This window comes from Nesoenas mayeri (assembly GCF_963082525.1).
Source record: "Nesoenas mayeri genome assembly, chromosome: 2".
NCBI classification, from domain to species: Eukaryota; Metazoa; Chordata; class Aves; order Columbiformes; family Columbidae; genus Nesoenas; species Nesoenas mayeri.
Window position 1 is genome coordinate 103,062,255 of NC_137543.1, and position 21,577 is coordinate 103,083,831.

At 41.6% G+C, this 21,577-nt stretch overlaps 1 protein-coding gene across 1 annotated transcript in view; it reads left to right on the forward strand.

Moving 5' to 3' along the window:
* Positions 1-21,070: 21,070 nt before the first annotated feature.
* Positions 21,071-21,577, forward strand: part of TGFBR1 (transforming growth factor beta receptor 1) — a 36,683-nt gene continuing 36,176 nt past the window's right edge. The window contains exon 1 of the mRNA XM_080340370.1: positions 21,071-21,256. Within this exon, the coding sequence (XP_080196496.1) occupies positions 21,178-21,256 (79 nt within the window). The 5' untranslated portion in view covers positions 21,071-21,177. The remainder of the gene's footprint in view (positions 21,257-21,577) is intronic.

A 21,577-nucleotide genomic window follows, 5' to 3' on the forward strand; every position in this document is an offset into this window, starting at 1 on the left:
AGTCTTTTGCCTATATGCTTGTCTACTGCATGCTTTAAATAATATATTCACTTATATTTTATCAGCCAGTAACTATGGAGGTCAAACTCCACATTTTCGTTTTTTAAGACTTAATCTAGAGTCGATGTTGGAAATAAATGTTCATTTGCTGACAAATGGAGTGTTAAATTACTAGATAGCCACCTTCAAAAGACAAAAGCAAATAACACTATAGTGAACTGATATAATTATATAACATGATGTCATGGAGGTACCCCGAGGTTAATTTAAGGGACAACAGGGTCCAAAACAACTTTTATTAAACCGGTGAGAAACAGGGTTTTAGCACTCCAAAGTGACTTAAATAAAGGTTCGGATATCAGTTGAGGAAAATTATTAAGGGGCAGCAACTAATACAACAGGCGGTCCACAGTGTGCATGCACGCGGCTTCCCTCAAAACAATGCCGGAGCCGGCTCTGAGTCCGAGATGAATACACACTTGCCTGAACTGGGGAGGGATTATTTTTAAAGAGATACACGTACTCACAGTGAATATGGAAAGTGTACACTCGCGATAGTGCGAGGAAATAATTTAAAGTACACGTGCAAATGTGCACGGAAAGTTACACGTGCAAAATGTGCACGGAAAGTACATGTGCAAATGTGCACGGAATATATATATATACTTGCAATCCTGCGAGGGTTAATTTACTTACACACATGGCGGCAAGGTAAGCGGAGTCTCAGTCCTGGGGAGCGAGGGGGAGGCCATGGCTCCTGGCGGCAATGGCTAAGCTCATGCTCCGAGAGACCCACGACAATGGGCGAAGTCTCAACGAGAATCCCATTTTTATATTGCCTGATCAGATCTGACTGTGGGCATTCTAGAAGCTTCTCTGCACCCCCACACTGGCTGTGGGTGCCCCTGAAGCCTCTAAACATCCCCCACACTGGCCGCAGGTGCCCAGCGGCTCAGTGGCGCCTTGGCACTCCCTTCTCCTGATGGCCCTGGCCAGGGTGCTCTGGGGCCAAACAAAAGAAGCTGTTAGCCTCAAGTAGCAGAGGGAGAGGGAGATGTGTCTACTCCTTCCATACTGAAGGAGGGAGGGGGAGAGAAGGGGGTTTGCATTCTGCCACACATGATTTTGTGAAACCCAGCTTTATTTTTCCAATTTACTATAAAAGCTTGTTTCCCAGGTTGAGGTGAATTATTTCTTCTTTCTTTGTCTTGGAAAAGTCATCACTCCATTATTACAACATGGTAATGAGGTAAAAGCAATTTATACTACATTGAAAATATGTGCATAACAATTCATTGCACTCATTTATAGTCCATTTCCCTGAACTGGTGAGCACTCTTGTAAAATGCCAAATTCCTACAGTTGCCACAGCTGGAAGAGTTGTACATGTACAATAGGGTTTCACTTTGAGTCACAGAAGGTTCAAAAGGGAAAGTGTTTTTTTAATTTGTTTCCAGCAGGAACCATCTATCTTTAATACTTTAATTGCTGGCAGACCCTGAGCTCAGCCAAGTAATGGCCAGTGGGGTTTATGCTTGCAGCCAGTCATCACCCAGTCATCACCATCAGTTCTCACTCTTCCACTCCTGAGTCAGACCCGGCAGTCAGGAGCTGGCTATTTCTTTGCCTGGATTTGCAGTGACAAGAGGTTGGGTGCAGATGGGATCACAGAGAAAAGTTGTTTGAAGTGGGAGGGGAGAAGACTTAAAAAAAAAAAAAAAAAAAAAAAAAGGAAACAAACCAAAACTAACCAAAAAACAACCAAACAAAAAAAACCCCGAACAAACAAACACGAAAAACCAACATGCAGTTTTTAGGAGATACTGAACTAGTATTTAAGTCGGGCCCAGAAAAAATGCATCCAGAATTCTGTTTGTGCCGACTCTTGTTTGTGCCGACTCTCACAGGACTAACCCCAATCTGTACCCTAAATACTAAAAATACTAAAGCTGCTAGAGCTTAGCAGGGATATGAAATTTTAAGCACCATGAATGAGACGTTAAAGAACTCTCAGTAGTTACTTCCCACATCTAATCTGCAGGCTACAGGAATTTATTGCACACCCTTCAATTTAATACAGAGCATGAACACACTTCGTCTGTGCTGCTGTGGTGCTGAGTTCACATGATGTGCTCATATGCCAGAAAGGGATCTCACTTACCAGATCTGTTAGAAAATGAGATTTCTCTAGGAAAAAGTGCTGTTTTGTCATTTTAACCAGAGCCATTGAGGCTCTTTATACTCCCTAGTATAACTGAAGAGAACAAGTAATATTCCTGAAGGATATGACAGAAAAAAAATAGCCCAGTACTTAAAAATAAATTAGCTTTCTTTATCAAAGCGGAGTATCTTTTCAGTATGATTCCATCACAAAGATCAAGTGCACTTGAGGATGTAAGGAACTGTGTATAAAGCAAAAGAATCACCAAAATGAGAACCAGAGCAAGTCTGAAAAGAATAACTTCACTAGAAACCAGTGTGGCAGTCTAAATGAATGAAATCAGAGTACCAGTTGAATAAGATTCTTCCATATTTAAGAGGAAGGCTTTGGTTGAAAATATTCATTTATTTTGAAGCTCTGATGCACTTTAAATGGAAGAAGTGAATAGATTATAAATAAAGAGGATATTAAAATCTTATAAACCATCAGAACTCCAGGCTGGTTGATGAATAAAATACAGCAGTTCTACTTCAGTTATTTCAATGAGTATTTCCAGAAATCAAGCTGACAGATTTGTCTTTATATGAATCATAGATGCAAGCGATAACAATAGAAGCTTCCTTTAAATCAAGAAGAATCCACAGTGGGTGGATTCTGCAAAAGAATCAGTTCTACATTAAAAATAATTACAATTTAATTTTAATTAAACAGTTAAATACAGCAAGGTCTAGGCAAAGTTAATAACTATTTGGAAAAGGAATATTGAATGGTTACCGAAGACATTTATTTAGTTATCATGGTTCTGTTGGGGATGGTACAAAATGCAGGAATAGATACAACAGTTAAATGCTCATTAGATTCTTTCTAAGTGAAAATAATTTTTTTGTTCTGAAGGTAAATTGGCACATGAATTAAAAATTGACTTTGAATATACCACTCCAGATTGGACTTTGTTAGAATCATACAACAGTTTTCAGCGAAAACATCATTTTTTTACTGCAGCATTTTACTGGTTTGTATCAAATTTGACAACTATCTTCAGTCCAAAGAAATCAACAGGAGACATTAACAAAAGACATGCTTTACATCATGACATTTTTTTCCAATGTATTTTCTCTTTAATAATAAATGAAAATGTTTTTTCATTGTATGTTTTACCTTCTCAAGGACCATTCTTTTTAAAAGTGCTAATACTGCAGCAGATCACCCCCTTAAAATAAACAAAAACACCTACCTGTTATCATCACCACTTTACGTAGCCAGAATACAACTCCTGCCAACAGGGCAAATGTGTACTTACAAACTGTTAAGTCTCTAGTATTTTGAAAGCAGTTCAACACAATTGATAAGAAAACATCTATCTGAATTTACTGACCACATCCAAAGTATCTTATATCATGCAATAATTTTTAAAATCATCTTTTGACTTGAAAGAGCAAGGGTTGGGATCTTTTCTTTGCTCTCTCTTCTGAAGTAACATTTGCAATTCTTGTTTTGACTCCAGTCCTCTGCCTGGAGAAGGTAACCTGTCTTCTAGATTTTAAAGGAATTACATGCTAGAACTGCAATTCCACTTTGTTGTTCAAGTATTGGAGTGAACGGCATGCATACATTTTAAAAAACAGCAGATCAGGGTTTGGCTGTTGTTATTCTGGTATGCAGTCAGAGCCTATGCTCTAACAGTTCCTCCCTGCTGTATCTCCTTAATACTTCAACAATAACTGGCCAGAGATATTTCTAGATGAGCATCTACTTTAACTTGAACATAGCTACCCTTCTTTAACCTGTCAGAAGGCTGCTACTTGTTACATCTTAAAAGGCCTGTTTTGCACCTTGGTGCAACTTCCACTATTATCAGTTGATCTATACTTTTTACTTACCAGATTCTCTTCTACTGTATCCATAATCCAAAACACCCTGTTCTACTTCTAGGTAATGGCCATGAATATACAACATAATCTGGAGGTGCACCCAGGGCGGATGGCTCAGCTCTAGGAGTACTAGGTTTTTCCTAGAGTGAAAGATAACAAGAAGTCAGAACACATCTTCATCCTATATGGGCAGGAGAGAGAAATGGAATGAGACTTTTTTCATTTGTCTTTTCCTTCACCTTGTGATTGATCTCTACCTTCACTTGCCCTTCCCCAACTATTTGTCTTTGATTTAAAGCTTGTGTTGCTTTTCTACAGAAAAGCTGGACACCACTCAGCTGCCACCTCACAGTCCTTTCGTTTGGCCTTCTTTGATTCCAGACGTATTTACCAAGATCTTAGGCACAGTAATAGCTTGCTATTGGAAAAAACATTATCTCCTTGTTAAGTTAGAGGATGGGCTGGTGTTAACCTCCAAAAAATTGTTCATTGGTGTTTGGCTTTGCTATAGAGTTACATATTTTAACTTTGCAGGCTCCAAGGTCTCAATCGAGGCTAGTTACATCTCTGAAGCTATATCTATACTAGAAAATTATCAGGGTCAGGGTACATGTATTAGACAAGTAGTATGACTTTTGATTAATGAACTATCCACTGGCACAATTCTGGTGTGTGCCACTTCTAACCTTTCCAGACACTGCCTTGGGGTATATTTGCAGGGGAGAGCATGTGCCATGAGCTGCTGCTGTGGAGAATTTGAAGGAGCCACCCTATTTTGGAACAGAAAGGTTTGATTGTACTGACATGTGCTTAACCATTGCACCTGGTCTCAAGGCTAACTGGAGTCCTCATCCATCTGAAAGCCTGTGGAGGGACTGCACAACATGCATGTCTGATGCTCATGGGACACACACCAATACATCTTTATGGCTTTTTGCCAAGCTTAATATACAACCCTCCTGCAAAAATCCATTCATATAATCTAGATGTCCAGACTGCATTCATTCATGGAACCCTTCTAAAGCTGTCATTGTCCTACATAAATGCTCCCACATTGTATATAGATCTTTTATGTCACCTCATTTGACAGTGATGAGCATATCAGTTGGGGCATGGAGTGGCTGTTCACACAGCTGGGAAGTTTCAAATCTGTGAGAAAGGGCCCTGGTATGATCATGTTGTGCAACTGATAATTTGTACCATGATGACTTACATTAGCAAACAGGGCAACACAAGACAATTTCCTATGTCCTTTAGTCTACCACCTGATGGATCAGGCATCATTGTTTATGTGTGTAGAGTCTACCCATTAGGAGTACTGAACAGTTTCTAATCCTAGAGCCAGCAGCATCTTCTCAATGACTTTTTTCAGAGTCTATAGGTGTGCTGAGATTTGCCTGAGACACCAAAAGTGAGTTTCCAGAATCATCCCACGACACTTTCAGACTGTGTATCAGAAACTTTCCTCGTACTTTTAAATGTGAGACTGTATCCCTTGATCCCACACCATTTAAGGATAGGATGAGTGGTGTGTTTGAGCTCATAAGTTTGCTAAATTCTCATTGTGATGTTGACCAAAAACCAAGCTCAAAAGTCATATTAGATTTTTATTTTTCAGCTAAATTGGGAATTGTTTATCAGCTCCATCAAAACTCAGCAGCAATTTCCAATTTGTTGATCCTGTTTATTTTAAGTCCATGTTTCTTCCAAAACGGTATACTCCACTGGGCTCTGAATCTTCACAAGTCCCTAGGGCTTAGGAAGTCCCTAGGGTACATCTGTGAACAGGTTGCTTCAGAAGTGTTCACTACAGCACATTTTCATTGTTCATTGCCATTAGTTATGCCTACAGAGTAAGAACCTGGCTCATTCTCAGCAGCCTTTTCCTACATCACTGCTTTACAAAGTTTCTCTGTCATTATAGTAAAGCCATTCTTAAACCACAAACTTAACTCTGCCACTTTTTATTCTTGATCTCAAATGTCCAGGATTTGGAAATAGCCCATATCAGGAAGACATGGCAGACTTGACAACATACACTCAAAAATCAAGGTCTTTCTGACATAGGGTCCAGCATAGGGCAACAAAGATGATTAAGGGAGTGGAGCACCTCCCTTATGAAGAAAGGCTGAGGGAGCTGGGTCTCTTTAGTTTGGAGAAGAGGAGACTGAGGGGTGACCTTATTAATGCTTATAAATATATAAAGGGTGAGTGTCACGAGGACGGAGTCAGGCTCTTCTCGGTGGCAAACAATGATAGGACAAGGGGTAATGGGATCAAGCTGGAACACAAGAGGTTCCACTTAAATTTGAGAAAAAAACTTCTTCTCAGTGAGGGTGACAGAGCACTGGAACAGGCTGCCCAGGGGGGTTGTGGAGTCTCCTTCTCTGGAGACATTCAAGACCCACCTGGACATGTTCCTGTGCGACCTCACCTAGGCGTTCCTGCTCCAGCAGGGGGATTGGACTAGATGATCTTTTGAGGTCCCTTCCAATCCCAAACATACTGTGATACTGTGATATCCTGAGACTGTTTGCCTCTGTTGTTGGGCTATCCAAAGCCAAAACCATTGTATAGAAGCTGATTGGCTAACAGGTTATAAGACTACATAAAATTTGCTATGGCAAATCTGATTTGAGTAATTGCAGAATACCCATCTGTCCTGGTTTTGTTAAAAATGAGACCAGTTCTCTTTTAGTGAATTTTCCTTTCAGCTAAGTTCTTCTAAGTGCCTTCTGAGTAACTGCATTTTTCTGAATTTTTGCCTGCATGTTTTTTGGACACTGTGCTCCGGACTGGTAAGAGTGACCAATAGAATGCAGAAGAAGCTCATGTTAAGATTTATTGCTATAGCAACTAAGAATTCTGATAACATCTCATAATTGAGAGGGGCATATTTGCAAGGAGGGGTGGACAGACCAGGTGACTAAAACTGACCGAGTATTCCATCCCCTCCATAAGAGAGGGAGATCATGAGGGTCTCGCTCTCTTCAACCATGGCCAGCAACTGAAGAGGACCCTGCCTGTCGTCCCTGCAAATCTCAACCTACTTCCAGGCCCTGCATCCCATAATCCAGTTCTGGTTTGCTGTGTAGTCCGGCCCAGGACTTCCAAGTGTCTGCCCTGCAGCTGCTGGAGTGACACCAACTCCATCCTCCGCTGAGTGAGGGGTTAAACGCTGCTACCTCGGGATACTCAAGCTTCGTTTTGTGTATTTTGTATATTTTCTCTATTTATTAGTAGCATTAGTAAAGCCTTTATAACCTTTCCAACTTGCAAAGTCTCCCTTCCTCCTTATCATCCTACGCGGGAAGAGTGAGGGGGTAACAGAGAACATCTGCCACAGTTTATTGTTGCCTTGCAATTAAACCTTGACACCATCTCCACCCCCATTTTCACCCAACTAAAGCTCACGGAAATTCAAAAGAGCAGACATAAGTCTGGTGTTTTGCAAAGGGTTCAGATCCAACCAAAGCAGATGTCATGCATTAATCCATATGAATTAGAAATGGACATACAGACTGTTACTCAAAAGTAAAAAAATATATATATATTTATTAGTAGCCAGAGTTCATGGAGGTTCACAGACCAAATGTGTATTCAGTATCTCTCTCCCTGCTTTCCTATAGTTTCATATGTCTTAGAATAGTAGAATAATTTAGATTGGAAGTGATGTCAGAAAGTCATTTAACCCAAGGCCCTGCTGAAAGCACAGCAAAGCTATCTTCAAGGTACACTGTGTTCACATGTCTATGCCTCTGTTTTACAAAGGCAAGAAGCTGGTATCTGTGCATGAGCCATGATACTTTTCTGTTAGGGCAGGAAAGTATCTAGTCGATAGGTAGAGGTAATTGTCATTGAAGTCAGAATAGGTATGTGGCCTGGGCCTCTAAAAATATATCTCCTGAAGAAAGACCTCTGTTTTTACAAATAATGGGTTGGGGGAGAAAAGCAAGACACGTTATTTACATCTAAGTCATTCACCTCCTAATGTCCACATTTTTTTCCTGGAAAAAGGTAGAGTGAACCTTCCCAGCTTAGCTGATGATGATATATCAAAGGACACTGCAAGCCTTTGGCACACACTAGAAAAGTCCTGTTCCAAGCTGAGTGCCACATAATGATAGATAATAAACTACTCATTCTGTTTAAGTTACTGAATCACAGTATCTTTCTCACAAAAGCCTAACTGCTTGCCACCAGGAGAGAAGGTCAGGAATACTGATGAATAGAGTGGAGAAGGGATCAAAATATTCAGATACAGTTGTATTCTCTTTTACTGGTAAACTCAGCATGACATAAGACGGGAAGGGAGAAGGGTAAGACGAGTCAAAAGGGCTGAGGAGGAGGAAAAATAAAGCACTGAAGTTGTGGTGAACTCTGTGAATGAGAAGTTAGAAGAAAATAGCAAATTATCAGATCTGTATAGCATCTATAAAAGCAACACTGAAGACAGTAAACAAGATAGTGTACCAACCAGCTGGAACTATAAAAGGGACAGTGAACTCAGAGGAGATGTTTGTGTAGAGCAGACTTGTTAAATCTAATAGATGTCAAACATGGTAATGAAAGGATTTATGTATCCATGTTCAAAAGTCATGATCCCCTAATTGCCCTTCAGCCACTGGTAAATATCCATAGGCAACTATGCTTCCATTGACACTTTGGGCAACTAAAGAGAAAGAATCTCTTTCTGTAGCCCATGAATAAGTATCCACAGACACTGAAATAGTTGCAATAGGAAGGACTCTGAGTAGCGCTCCAAATAGTCTTGCAAGTAAGACCTTGAGGCAGACGTACTTTGTCCCATCCCACCCTGTGTATGTATATCTGTTTCACTCCCTATGAAAGCACCAGAAACTACTAGACCACTGGACCACTATCATAAATGACCACAGCTCAGATTCAACTAGGGTATAAATGAAGCCTGCTGAAGACCCCCTTGGGTTGGTCTTTCCTTGGAGTGGTGAATCTGCAGTTGAAAACTCTCCTTCTTTGACTGGTCATCTAAGGAACGTTCCTCAAGCATTGAGACTCCTTTCCTTACTGGTAAGTGATCTTCTGCGTACCCTTGAGAGTCCTCACTTTGTATGAGTGGGAAGCTGTGCATTTGGAATAACCACTCTAGAGTTTTGGGATCCCTTGAGTCTGAATAAGCTGTGTAGTAATTGAACTCCTAAGTGGTATCCAAATCTGTGTTGTATAATGTGGTTGGAGTGTTGAATAAATTGGATAAATTGGATAAATGTTGGATAAATGCCATTTTTATCTGGTTTTCCACTAAACAGTTCTGGTTAGAATAAAGCCCGTTTGCAGCTTATTGCCTGCCTAAATTGATTTTTGGGGTGCCTCCATGACAGTTCTCTGAGCACAAATCTCTTGGGCATTAAACCTATACTTCCCACTAGGATAATGGGTTAAAAGGTAACAACTCACAGGTATGCTTTTGCAGAAAAGCTTTGTTTCTACATAGAAACTTAACTATGTGAAGAGAAAGAAGAAATTTAGGCAATCCTTGCTGTCCTGCTCACAAGACTGCCTGTTAATTTTTAAGTGAGTATCTCTCTGTACAGTGTGCCCAGAGTTTAAACACCTAACAGTAAAAAACCACAGTAGAGAAGACTTGAGCTGCCTAAATCTAAAATAATGTTACTTCTAAACTACTGAAACCTATTTTAATCAAAGGGAGGTCAAGATAAGAAGCAGAGCCGCAACTTTTTGCCATCCAAAATTACAGCCTGCTTGAAAGTTAGTACTCATTCATGTGCAAGAAAAGCCTAAACTTGTTTTAACCACAAGTAAAATACAGAGGATGAATGTGGTAACAAGCCACCTATTCCACTACTTCCGGGAAGACTAGTCAGTCTTTCATTATTATCAGTAGTGCCTGGTAACAGCTGTGAGTCTCCCATCTGAGCCAACTCAGAAACATACAGAGAAGCACACAACAAAGAACAGCACAGAACAAGACAGGAACCTGCTGAGACCCAATTATCCCTTTCCAGGTTTTAGTAGCAGTGTTCAAATGCACACTACAGACTCTAGTGATTTATGGTGATTTCCCTTTTACAACAATTCTTCCTTATTTTTCTGACAGAAAATGAATGTACAGAGAACAAATCAGGATTATTCATCAAGGGTAAGGCTGTCTGGAAAACCCCAGCTTCCTATGTTACAAGTACTGCAATGACTAAGGCTTGGTGGGGCCAAAGAGACAGAATGATCTCATGTTTATGGCAACAGAATAGTGCCCAAAGGAACTGGATTCTGTCTCCAAATCAGTCGTGGAAGAAAAGCTCCGCAGAAATTGATTCATTTTCGAATAGGTTACAAATAGTGCAGAGTAGATCAACATGCAATTCCATCACAGTTAAAATTGACCTAAGTCTCTTCAACCAGACACAAACATCTTTGTGATCCATGTCTTGCATCTTTCCTTGCGGCCACCCCCACTTTCATGGAGCCCCACAGAGAACACAACAGATTGAAAACAGACCCTGTGAAGTACAAAGTACTTGTTCCTTGCTGATTTAGCTCCTTGATTTGGCTTCTGTGGGATAAGGTATGGGCAAGTGTTAGCAGACAGGAGGGCAGAATGACATAACCACTGGTTCAGAGAACAGTAGTGCTTGCTTGTGTTGTGGAGGTGCTGCACTCCAATGTGCAGGCCACCTGCTGAGCTGTGAGAATGAAACAAATTATTCAAGAGCTGATCACTGAGTGGGCTCTGCTCATTTTGTGCACTGAATAAGAGGGGAATATTGTAAATATGATCACAAATTTTAAAAATATACTAAAATGTGTAAATTCAAGTAGAAATGTGGCATCAGTAAGCCCAGTTCTGGCACTTTTGAGTGCTTTACCTCACAGCATTGGACATTTTTTCTATCCCAGGGTTTTTGTGTATGTATAATTTATGACATTTGTGCACCTAAACATAACTCCTTTTACCTCATGTCCAGTATAATCCTAAAAATGCTAGGAAGCATTTCTTCTCAGCCAGGCTGACAGAACAAAGTAATTCTGGTATGTTTGTTGGGTGATCCATTTTTGAGTGTTAATTCGATTAGCAACTATAACTCTATTGAAAAAAAAAAAAAAAGCGCCACTGTCAGTTTTCAAAATGTAATACTTACACAATTCTTTGACCTTCAGCAAAGTTCTAAGAAAAACTGTTTCCTGTAAAAAAGATAAAGCATTCAAATTCTCAAAAAAACATGTTCTTCTGGAAACTAAAAGCATAATAGACTGGACTTCCAGTGACTTCAAGTAAAGCTACAACAGGATGAACCTTCTCTATAAACCTAAACTTTAGCAGAGTGATACTCAGAGACACTCTAATCTTTTACCCAAGTGAAAACTGAGCATTGCTTGAGCTCTTCATTTTCTGTGCTGTAATACATTCATTAACTTTGACAAAATTAATCCCATGACTAATTAATTAAATTGAAAAGATCTCCTTGCCAAAGAAGGCTTTTCCTTTCTCATCTCACTACTCTTCATTAGATCAAATACATATATTCTTACTACCATCATTTCCCATATTTTGTTGGCAGAATAATCCAGTGCCATGATGGACATTTTCCTGACATTCATTTAAAATGCTTAAAAGGCTCTTTTTTTTTTTTTTTTTCTTTTTTTTTCCTTAATTTTACCATGTCTTTAAGTTAGGAAGTGACACATTTATCCCAATTTTTTTGCAAACTTTAAACTCCACTGACAATATGCAGTTTTGCTGAGCATGTGTGCTGAAAGCACTTCCAGCACTGCTATTGCAGAAGTTCTGGGACATGTTGGTTATCTAGAACCTTGATTTAACCAGATGCAAGACAGAGGACAAGTTTGACCCTTTTTTTAATTTCAGTTGTGACTAGTGACCTCTCTTTATTTCAGGAATAGGAAATATTTGTGATGATGACAGTGGTGGGAAATTTAAACATCCTCTCAGACTTTAGCAGAAGTATTTACTTCTTAGTGTCAACATCCTTTTGCATTTCCTGGTTTGTGGCTCGTGATGGTTTCCACAGTTAGTTTAACAGGAGTTAACATTCACTATCAGAAGTATAAAAATAAGTTAATAGATTTGATACACCCTAGCTTTTAGGTGCAGCTATTCATGAACTGTCATAGAAAAGAATGGTTACAGTACAGCAGTATTCACTCTCTCATAATCTGTTAGAACTAGTCCTATTTCAGAGACCAGAAACAAATTCTCAGCTTCCAAAATCCAATACAATTATCCACTCTTGCCATTGGTTAGAATGTGCCACAGAAGCAAGATGGTGCCCAGAAAGGACAGCCATTTTGTTCTAAGTACCAAAAAAAGGGGGCGAGGAGTTAGAGGGACAAATCCTAGGGGTGTTAGCTTCAGGTACAGGTATCATCTTACCAAAAAGATACCATCAAACTAAAGGGCATTCAGTGAAGAGTACCAAAACAATAGGTTATTGGCTGGAGATTCTAAAGTTTGGCGATCCACAGCAGCAGTCACCATTGAAATGGTGAGACACATTTGCCCATTAACATTTATGTGACAGAGGTATTTTCTTGGCTCTTAGTTTAAAAGATACATTAAAAAGCCTTTCCTCTGAGAAATGCATTAGAAATATCTTACTAGATATAGGTAAGCAAATAACAGAGAGACAGGAAGCCTTTTTGAAGCTTGCTAGACTGTGCTCTTGCAGTGCTGAACTTTTAAAATAAAAACAGAAATGACTCATAACTTCAGAAGGAATTTGAAGGTTTATTAGTAGTCAAAATTAGAGGTCTGAGTCAACTGTTATCTTTATGTACTAGGAAATTCTGAAAAGTTTTTAGACAATATTCCCACAAGATTGAATACTAGTAAATAATTATTAATTGACAGGAAACTGATATCAGCAGTCACCTATGAGGATTTCTCATCACAAAGGCTTTTTTCTCCCTGACTTGAGGTTATTTATTTAATTATGTACTGTAAGACCTACCTACTTTCGTGGACAATGGGAAGAGCATTACCTAGGTGGGAAAATAGATATCAAGGACGTGATAGGAATGTTTTATTTTTTTAGTATCTTAAGTCTGGTTAAAAAAACTTAAACTGTGTATCAATAGAGGGTCATTCCTGATTGCAGCTTCTCATTTTTTTCTCACTTTATCTTAGCAACTGGCACTCTTCCAAACCATCATAGTTAATACTACAGACTGTTTAGAAGCAGAATAGCTAAGCTTCTGAAAGCACTACTGTTGCAAATGCAGTAACATTTGAGACAATGTTCCAGTCTGAACTGAACTTACGCAAGCAGCAAAAACAAAATGGTTCAATAATTGTTAACCATCAAAGATTAAAACAATTCACACATTTTTTAGAAGATAGGGCTCACATCATATAATAACAATGTATAACCAGACATTCACAAGAATTATCATTAATCACTAGTCTTTTGCACCAGATAGGCATAGAGTATTTGCATAGCCAAAGGGAAAGGAACTATTTGCTTAGTCTGGTTTTGTGTACAGTTATTAGGATCTAATAACTGGTGGTCAACAACCCTACTTAGAAAACGAGCACCCAACCCAGAAAAAATGCCTGAACATAGAACAGAAAGCAAGAAAAGGAACAGTTACTCTGTACTAACAAAAGATTCTAGACAGAACTTCCAGTCAGAACCTACACTGCTATAACGATTCCACAAACGTATTAGCTGTATAATAAGGAGAGTGTTTATGGGAGGGATCAAGCAGCTGCACACTGATGGGGTATATTGCTGGCCAGCCCAATTCGTAACTCTGAGATAGGGATCTGGTGTATTTCACCAACAGTGAATTCAAAGTGAAAAGGGTTTCAGATGTTTTAAGCTTTTGTTAATGAAGATTATTAACTGGGTTTTGAATAACTAAGATCTCACTAGATTTACTTTTGGAGGCACTAATGAGGCAAATCAGGCATTGTTCATAAAGGTTATAAAATGAGCAATTCTGACTATTTTATAAAGCAGTCACTTTAAAAAAAAAAAAAAAGGGGGTTTCTTTTGTTTGTCTCTGATTTAACAATATCACAGATTCTGGCTAAAATTTCTGCTATGTGTCCTTATAGAAATTGCACGCTAATAAGCACTTTGATCCTCTCAGTCCTTGTTTGAGTAAAACTGCTTGGGAAAATCAAGGATTAGGGGTTGAGTGGGAGGTATTTGTTATTTTGAGGTTGGTTTGGTTTGGTTTCATTTTTTTAGTTTGTTCTGTTGTTTTGGGAAATATTATATGTTCAATATTTTCCCTCTTGCTGTGTTCCTTGGTGAATATAATTTGTAAACATGATGCACTGGATAGTTCTTTAAAAGCATATAAAAATTAGCTAATTACCACGGAGAGAAAATTGCAAAAACTGCAAACAAAGTTTTGCAACACCTTTATTTTCTCTTGCTCTAGCACTAACTGTGCATACTTTCTTGCTGATAGAAAGATTCCTAAGAATGCTTTATTATCCTGATACAGTGTCTCTTACACTGAAAAACTAAGAAAACTTTTAGTTGTCACCATTAATAATATTTACTACCACACTGCCATACATTTTTACTTTAAATGCTAGATAAAAATGTATTTATTAGTGTCTGTTTTCTTGAGTAAATCAATTTATAATGCAAGAACGTTCATATCCTTGATCTTAGTCAGAGACTAATCTATAGAACAATTCATTTTTTATAATTTTCTATCTCACCACTTGTCCCTTTTCAAAACTAGTTATATTTTAATTCCATACATAGTTTCTTAGTATATGGAGATTTTGCATTACAGAGTTCTGTTTGAATCTTTCATGCAGTCACAAATATTTTGCTTTCCATCTTCCAGAAAGAAAGCATAAGAAATATTCAAAACCTGACAATAATTATTGCAAGAAATAAGTCTAGCACTAAGTAAAGATCAATTATTTCACCCTTTCTCCCTGTAGGTGCTGCATATGTGTAGAAATGCCATGTTCTAGTACAGAAGTAATTACTCTGTGCTTAAATTGCAGATTTACAATAACCTGCTTTACTCAATCTAAAAAGTAAGGATTTTAAAATAGGCTCAACCATTTTCATCTCATAAAGCCATATAATTTGGTTTTCCTATGTTGTCTTTCTTTATGTTCCATCTTGCATTAAAAAAAATATGGAATTTGTTGCATTTTCTATAATTGGAATGATGGCCCAAGTGAGGTTTTTCTGGAAATGAGTCTCGTTGTCCGACTCAATTCTCTCTGGGATGCCATGTTGCTATAGGACTTGCTCTTCAAGGCCCAGGATGGTATTCTGGGAAGTGGCAGGGGCATGGGGCATGGTATATGTTTTCAGCCATGTGGTGGTTCCTTCCATTGTAAGCACAGAGCGCTTGCCTTGGTGGGTTTGTGGGAGCATAATACAGTCAATTTGCCAGGCCTCCCCATACTTATATTTTAGCTGTCATTCCCCATAACATACAGACTTCAACCATTTGGCTTGTTTGATTGAAGTGCATGTTTCACGTTCACTAATAACCTGTACAACAGTGTCTATGGTCAAGTCCACACCCTGATCACAAGATCATCTATATGTTGCATCCCTTCCTTGATGGCCTGAGGTACCATCAGCCCAATGAGCTGTATAAAAGGTCAATAATAAAGGGTGTATAAAGGATGAATAAATAATTCACCCTTTTATTGCCAGTCCAAAACCACCTGAGACACTTCAATCTTAGCAGCCTGATCTGTTTGCTCATTGTTTTGAGGTTCTTCAGTGACCCGACTCTTGGGTACATGAGCATCTACGTGACATACTTTTACAAGCAGGTTTTCCACTTGGGCAGCTATACCTTGCCACAATGCATCAGCCCAGATGGGTTTGCGTCTATGCTGCCAGTTGCTCCACTGACATTGCTGTAGCCAACCCCACAGCACATTTGCCACCATCCATGAGTCAGTGTAGATATAAAGCACTGGTCATTTTTCTCATTCAGCAATATCTAAAGCCAGCTGGATGGCTTTCGAATTGACTCAATTCACCTTGTCCTTCAGTGGTTTCTGCAACTCATCATGTGGGACAGCAGCTTTCCACCTCTGATGCTTTGCCACAGTATGACAGGACCCATCAGTGAACATGCCATATCACTTCTCAATCTCTGGTAGTTTATTATACAATGGGGCCTCTTCAGCATGTGTCACCTCCCTTTCTGGTGATATTTGGAAATCTGTGCCTTTGGGACACTATGTGATCACTTGTAAGGTGCCTGAGTGACTGGGGTTTCCTGTTCAAGCCAGTTGTACAATGAGTGCAACCCACTTACTCCATGTAGCATCAGTTTCATGATGTGTAGAGGGGATCAAGCCTTTGAACATCCAGTCCAGCACAGGCCATCAAGGTGCCAGGAGGAGCTGTGCTTCAGTACCCATCACTTCTGAAGCAGCTCAAACCCCTTTGTATGCTGCTAATATATCTTTTTCAGTTGGAGTATAGTGGGCCTTGGATCCTCTGTATCCCACTCAAAATTGTTCTTCTTCCAAGTCACTTGATAGAGAGGTTTCACAATCCGACTGCAGTTTAGAATGGGCATTCTCCAAAAACCCACTATAGCTGTGAAAGCTTGTGTCTCCTGTGGGGAGACAGCTGCTATTTTATTGATCACATCCTGTTGAGGGTTAGATGATTGCGGGGTGACAATAAAACCCTGGCAGATGTATTGTTAACCTCCTCTCCCCCCCACTTCCCCCTTTTGCCCCTCCCTCTCCCCCCTTCCCACTAAGGACAGGCGATCAGGAGGGAAAGAAAGAAAGAAGAGAGTTGGAAAAAATTAAAGATGTTTTACTAATGCTACTAATAAGAATAGAGAAAATAATACAAAATATACAAAACCAATCTTGAAAGTCTCGGTAACAGCAGAGCCAGCAACCAAAGTCCTGGATTAGACTCTGCAGCCAACCAGAGCTGGATTCAGTCTCTCACTAGGCCTCAGTTCGCAGGGACGACTAGCAAGGTCCTCTCCTAATGTCGGCCATAAGAAGGGAAAAAAGCAAAGGCAAAAGGGACAAGATCCTCGTGATCTCCCACTTTTATATTAAGTATTCACGTGAATGGAATGTTATACACAGTTGGTGAGTTTCTTGGTCACTGGTTTCTCGTTGCCCCTCTCGCAAGATGGTCCATCCATGCTTATCAATAAGTTTGCATTCCATTGCTAGGTTTACCAAAACATGTGTCTAGTTCTCCAGGAAAATGCAGTTAATATGAAGGCTTTAGCTGACAGGCAAAATTCACTGAAAGAGAAACTTGTTTTTAACAAAACCAGGACACATCCATTGTGGTCTGACAACATTCACCTTGCCATTTTATTCCTAAAAACTAGATCTCCCTTGGCCTTACTTTGTTAATGGCAAAATCGGCTTTCAGAAGGATTTGGACTATTTTCTCCCCTTTCTCAGAAAAAACTTCTGCTGTGTTGCCTCCTACAATAACGTGATTAATGTACTGCAGGTATTCTGCAGCTTTGCCCTGTTCTAGTGCAGTTTTAATCAGTGCATGGCAAATGGTAGGGCTGTTTCCACCCCTGGGGCAGCTGATTCCAACTGTACTGGATGCCCCTACAAGTGAAAGCAAACTGTGGCCTGCACTCTGCTGCCAGAGGAATTGCGAAAAAAGCATTAGCAATGTCATTTGTGGTACATCACTTGGCTGCCTTTGACACCAGTTCGTTTGAAGCTCTAGAGTATCTGGCATGGCAGCACTTAATGGCGGCGTGACTTCATTCACTCTATCATTTGAACATAATCACAATAAAGAGCTGGTCCTGGAACAACAGACACCTGGACAGCAGTGATCCCCCAAGCAGTGAGTCCCTCTCCCAGCCAGCTGCCCTGGTTTTACACTGAGCTTGGTGTCATATGGTAGAATACCCCTTTGGCTAGTTTGGCTCAGCTGTCCTGGCTGTATCCTCACCCAGCTTCCTGGAAAATTAACTCTATCCAGCAGAACCAGCACACTACCTTAATCAAGACCAGAAGCTGCAGTTCTCAGAATCTGGAAATGTAGAATAGAAGCATGGCAAGAAAAAGGGTGATTCCGGACATACAGAATCCATTTCAGTAGCTTTTCAGTTCCTGCTTCTGCCCCAAGTTTACTTTGGCTTTTGATTCTAATGTGGTAGACAAGATTACAGATAGGTACCCAGGGATCAGGACAGGAGATAACCTAATTGTAGGTATTTCTGCACTTGTGGTCTTTACAGAAGGTAGTGTGGTTTAACCTGGCAGACAGCTAAACACTACACACAGCCGTTCACCTATTCCCCTGCAGTGGGGTGGGGGATATAGTTGGAAAAAAAGGTATACTTTGTGGGTTAAAATAAAGACGGTTTAATAGGACAGGAAGGTAAAATTAATAATAGTATTAATAATAATTATATATACATATATAAAAGTGGTGCACAATGCGATTTCTCACCATTCATTGACTGATATCCAGCCAGTTCCCAAGCAGCAGTTTCCCCCAACTCCAGCCAATTCTCCAAGTTTATAAACTGAGCATGACATCACATGGTGTGGAATATTCCTTTGGCTAGTCTGGGTCAGCTGTCCCGGCTGTGTCCCCTCCCAGCTTCTTGTGCACTCCCAGTCTCCTGGCTGAAAAGTTCTTAACTTGGTATAAAAATGGCTTATCAACAACCAAAACATCAGTGTATTATCAACATTCTTCTCATAATAAATCCAAAACAAAGCACTACACCAGTGACTAGGGAGAAAATTAACTCTCTCCTAGCCAAAACCAGGACAGAAGGGCTGGCAAAAATATTTGTCATTGCACTGTTAACTACTTTAATGTGACCCAAAACTATCTTGGTGGGCTGTTACCTGCAAGTTACTTATTTTCTTCTTTCTATGTCTGGCAGCCAAACATCACTCAGGATGCTGATTCAGAATGCGCCCCACAGGACTGAATTGGGAGCCCTAAAAGAAATCCTTCACCACACTCTGCTTTCTGTTTCCTGCCTTCCTTCAGAGATATTGTCTGTGGCCCATCCTTAAATCCAGAAGATCTGTGACAGGGAAATGAAAAGTGGTTATTTTTTCCCAAGCACTTAATTTTCTTAATGTATAGTTTTAGTACTCTACATGAATTTAAAAGATGCCTTGGGATCTGAGTAATTGTAACAGTGCCTTGGGATCTGAACAATTTTAACTGTGCTTCAGTATTTCTTTTTGATGCTAGTATATTATGTGAGGATTAGTCCTTTAAGTATTTCTGCATATGAATAACTAAGAACATGTTTGCCTGCTGTTGTCAACTTGAGTAGTTCATTACAGCATGAATCTATATCCAATCCAGACATCTGGTTCAACATCTGTCATGAAGGACTTCTGTCATTAAACTATTATTTTGAAAGAGAAAATATAACTAGGGTAGGTTTATATATTATCCTGATGGCTGCTTGGAGAGAACAGGAAAGAGAATGAATTGATAAAAAATTACTTCACTTTGAATTGTCATATTAGCAAGATTCTTATCCAGGTGAACTTTACTGTAGGAGAAACAAGACTTTTTTATAAAGGCTGTGCTGGGTGAACAACTGTCAGTAAAAAGGAGACATGGAAGTGAATGTGGCACTGAGGAGCACAGAGGTTGCTGCCCTGAACAACACGAATGGGGAAGTCGCTATCTGGCCGTGACAGTACATGAAGCTTGCAAGAGTGACAGCATGTAACAAGTGGAAAAGCACCTGTGACCTACATGACTTGTCATTTGGAGGGTCACACAGCAAGCAAAACCAGCAAAACAAACAAACAAATAGTGCAAAATCCTATGCTGAACTTGGGTGACTCTGAACTGATTCATGACCTGGACACAACGGCCAGGTAATGGAGCCAGGACTAGGTGGGAATAGGGAAGGGTGGATTCCCAGAGCAGGCAGGTAACTCCTGGGAGAGGGATTACCTGATCCCAAGAGGGAAGAAAAGACCCTTTCCTCCTTCCTTGCCACCTATGCAAAAGCTAATAAAGCTGTGGACAAGTCACAATCTCAGTTATGGTAATTTTCTTCACAGGGTGGATCCTAGTTGCGACAGGTTGTAAGATCAAGTAGAACCTCAGAGAGCTATTTGGACGGTGAAAGTTCGTTTCTGATTCAGAATTAACTCCTCCAGTTATGCACTGTGAATGCGCAGACTGACCAGCATCGTTTTTTTCTCGCACAGTACTAAAACTTCTAGGTTCTCCCCTGTAGCTGCGGGAGGACAATCCCTTTGCTCCCCAATTGCGAAGCAGGCTGTCGGACTAGCTGCACGAACGCTGAGCTCTCATTAGTTCGCCAGCTGTTATGTTAGCAGTGAATAAGCCCTCCGAGCGCTTGGGCGCTACATGTACAACCCGTTCTACAACCCGCGTTAGAAAAGGGACCATGGCAGTGAGCAACGACAGGGCTGCGCGCGCTTCTCCCACTGCGGGTACCATCCGCACAGTCTCCAAAGAGGAGTCATTCCCTAGCTACTGTCGCTTTTCCTTCTCTCCCGAGACAACCTGAGGGCTGCCTGACTCCTCCTGCATCTGCCTCCAGCGGCGTCGCTGCCACCACGGCCCCATACCTCACAGAGTCCGAGAGGCGAGGAGCGCCGGCCGGGACGGTTCTCCCCCGCTGCTGGCGAGAGCCGCCGCTACGCCTCGACCACACGCCCGGGGTTGCCCCGCCGCCCGGATGCACTGGAAGCCGGTTCGCCCCCGTTTCAGCAGCCACGGCGGCTGCCGACAGCGCCTCCCGCCATCCAACCGCCTAGCCAAGCAACGCCGCCAAGGCCGGCTCGGCCCCCGCCAGGACCCACCCTTCCCGACACCGTCCCCGCCGGCCTCGCGAAGAGGCGCCGTCAGCCAGCCGCCAATCACGTCCCGGCTCCGCCCCTTGGCCGCGGCAGTTGCGCCCTCCAGACGTCTGTCGTTGTTGGCGTTCTCCGCAGCTGCCGGGGGGCGGGGGCGGGGCGGGAGAGGAGCGGGGCTGAACGGCCAATCAGGCGGCGCCGCTGCGTCAGTTACATTAGCGTTAGGAGCGAGCTAGGGAGGTGCAGGCGGCGTGAGCGTCTCTGTGTTTCTTTCTCGGGGGGAGGGGCAAGGAGGGGATTTGCAAGGCGGAAACCTGGCGCGCACTCTAGCGCTACGGTTCCGGGACTGGACCATGGCGGTAGCGGCCACCCGGCGTCCCTGGGCCCTGTTCTATCTGGCGGTGGCCGCGCTGCTCTTTCCCGGGGCGGCCGGTGAGTGCATGCGTGTCTGGTGAGGGAGGGGAGGGAGCAGGTGAGGTGGTGCCTAGGGAGTGGGGAGGAGAGCGGCGGGGGGGGCGGCGGGTCCCCGTTGATTCCTTTCAACAACATGGCGGAGGGGCCGGCTGGGGCGGAGTCGCCTTTCCCCCTCACCTCCCCCCTTCCCCGGTGTCCGGGGACTGCTCGTCCCATTGTTGGCGGAGCGCAGCAGCGGCTCCGCGGGAGGGGCCGTAGCGCGGGGCAGACGTGGTGCGACCGGAGGAGGCGGAGCGGCATCGGCCAGTGCTGGGTCGTGGTGAGGGGTGGACGCGGAAC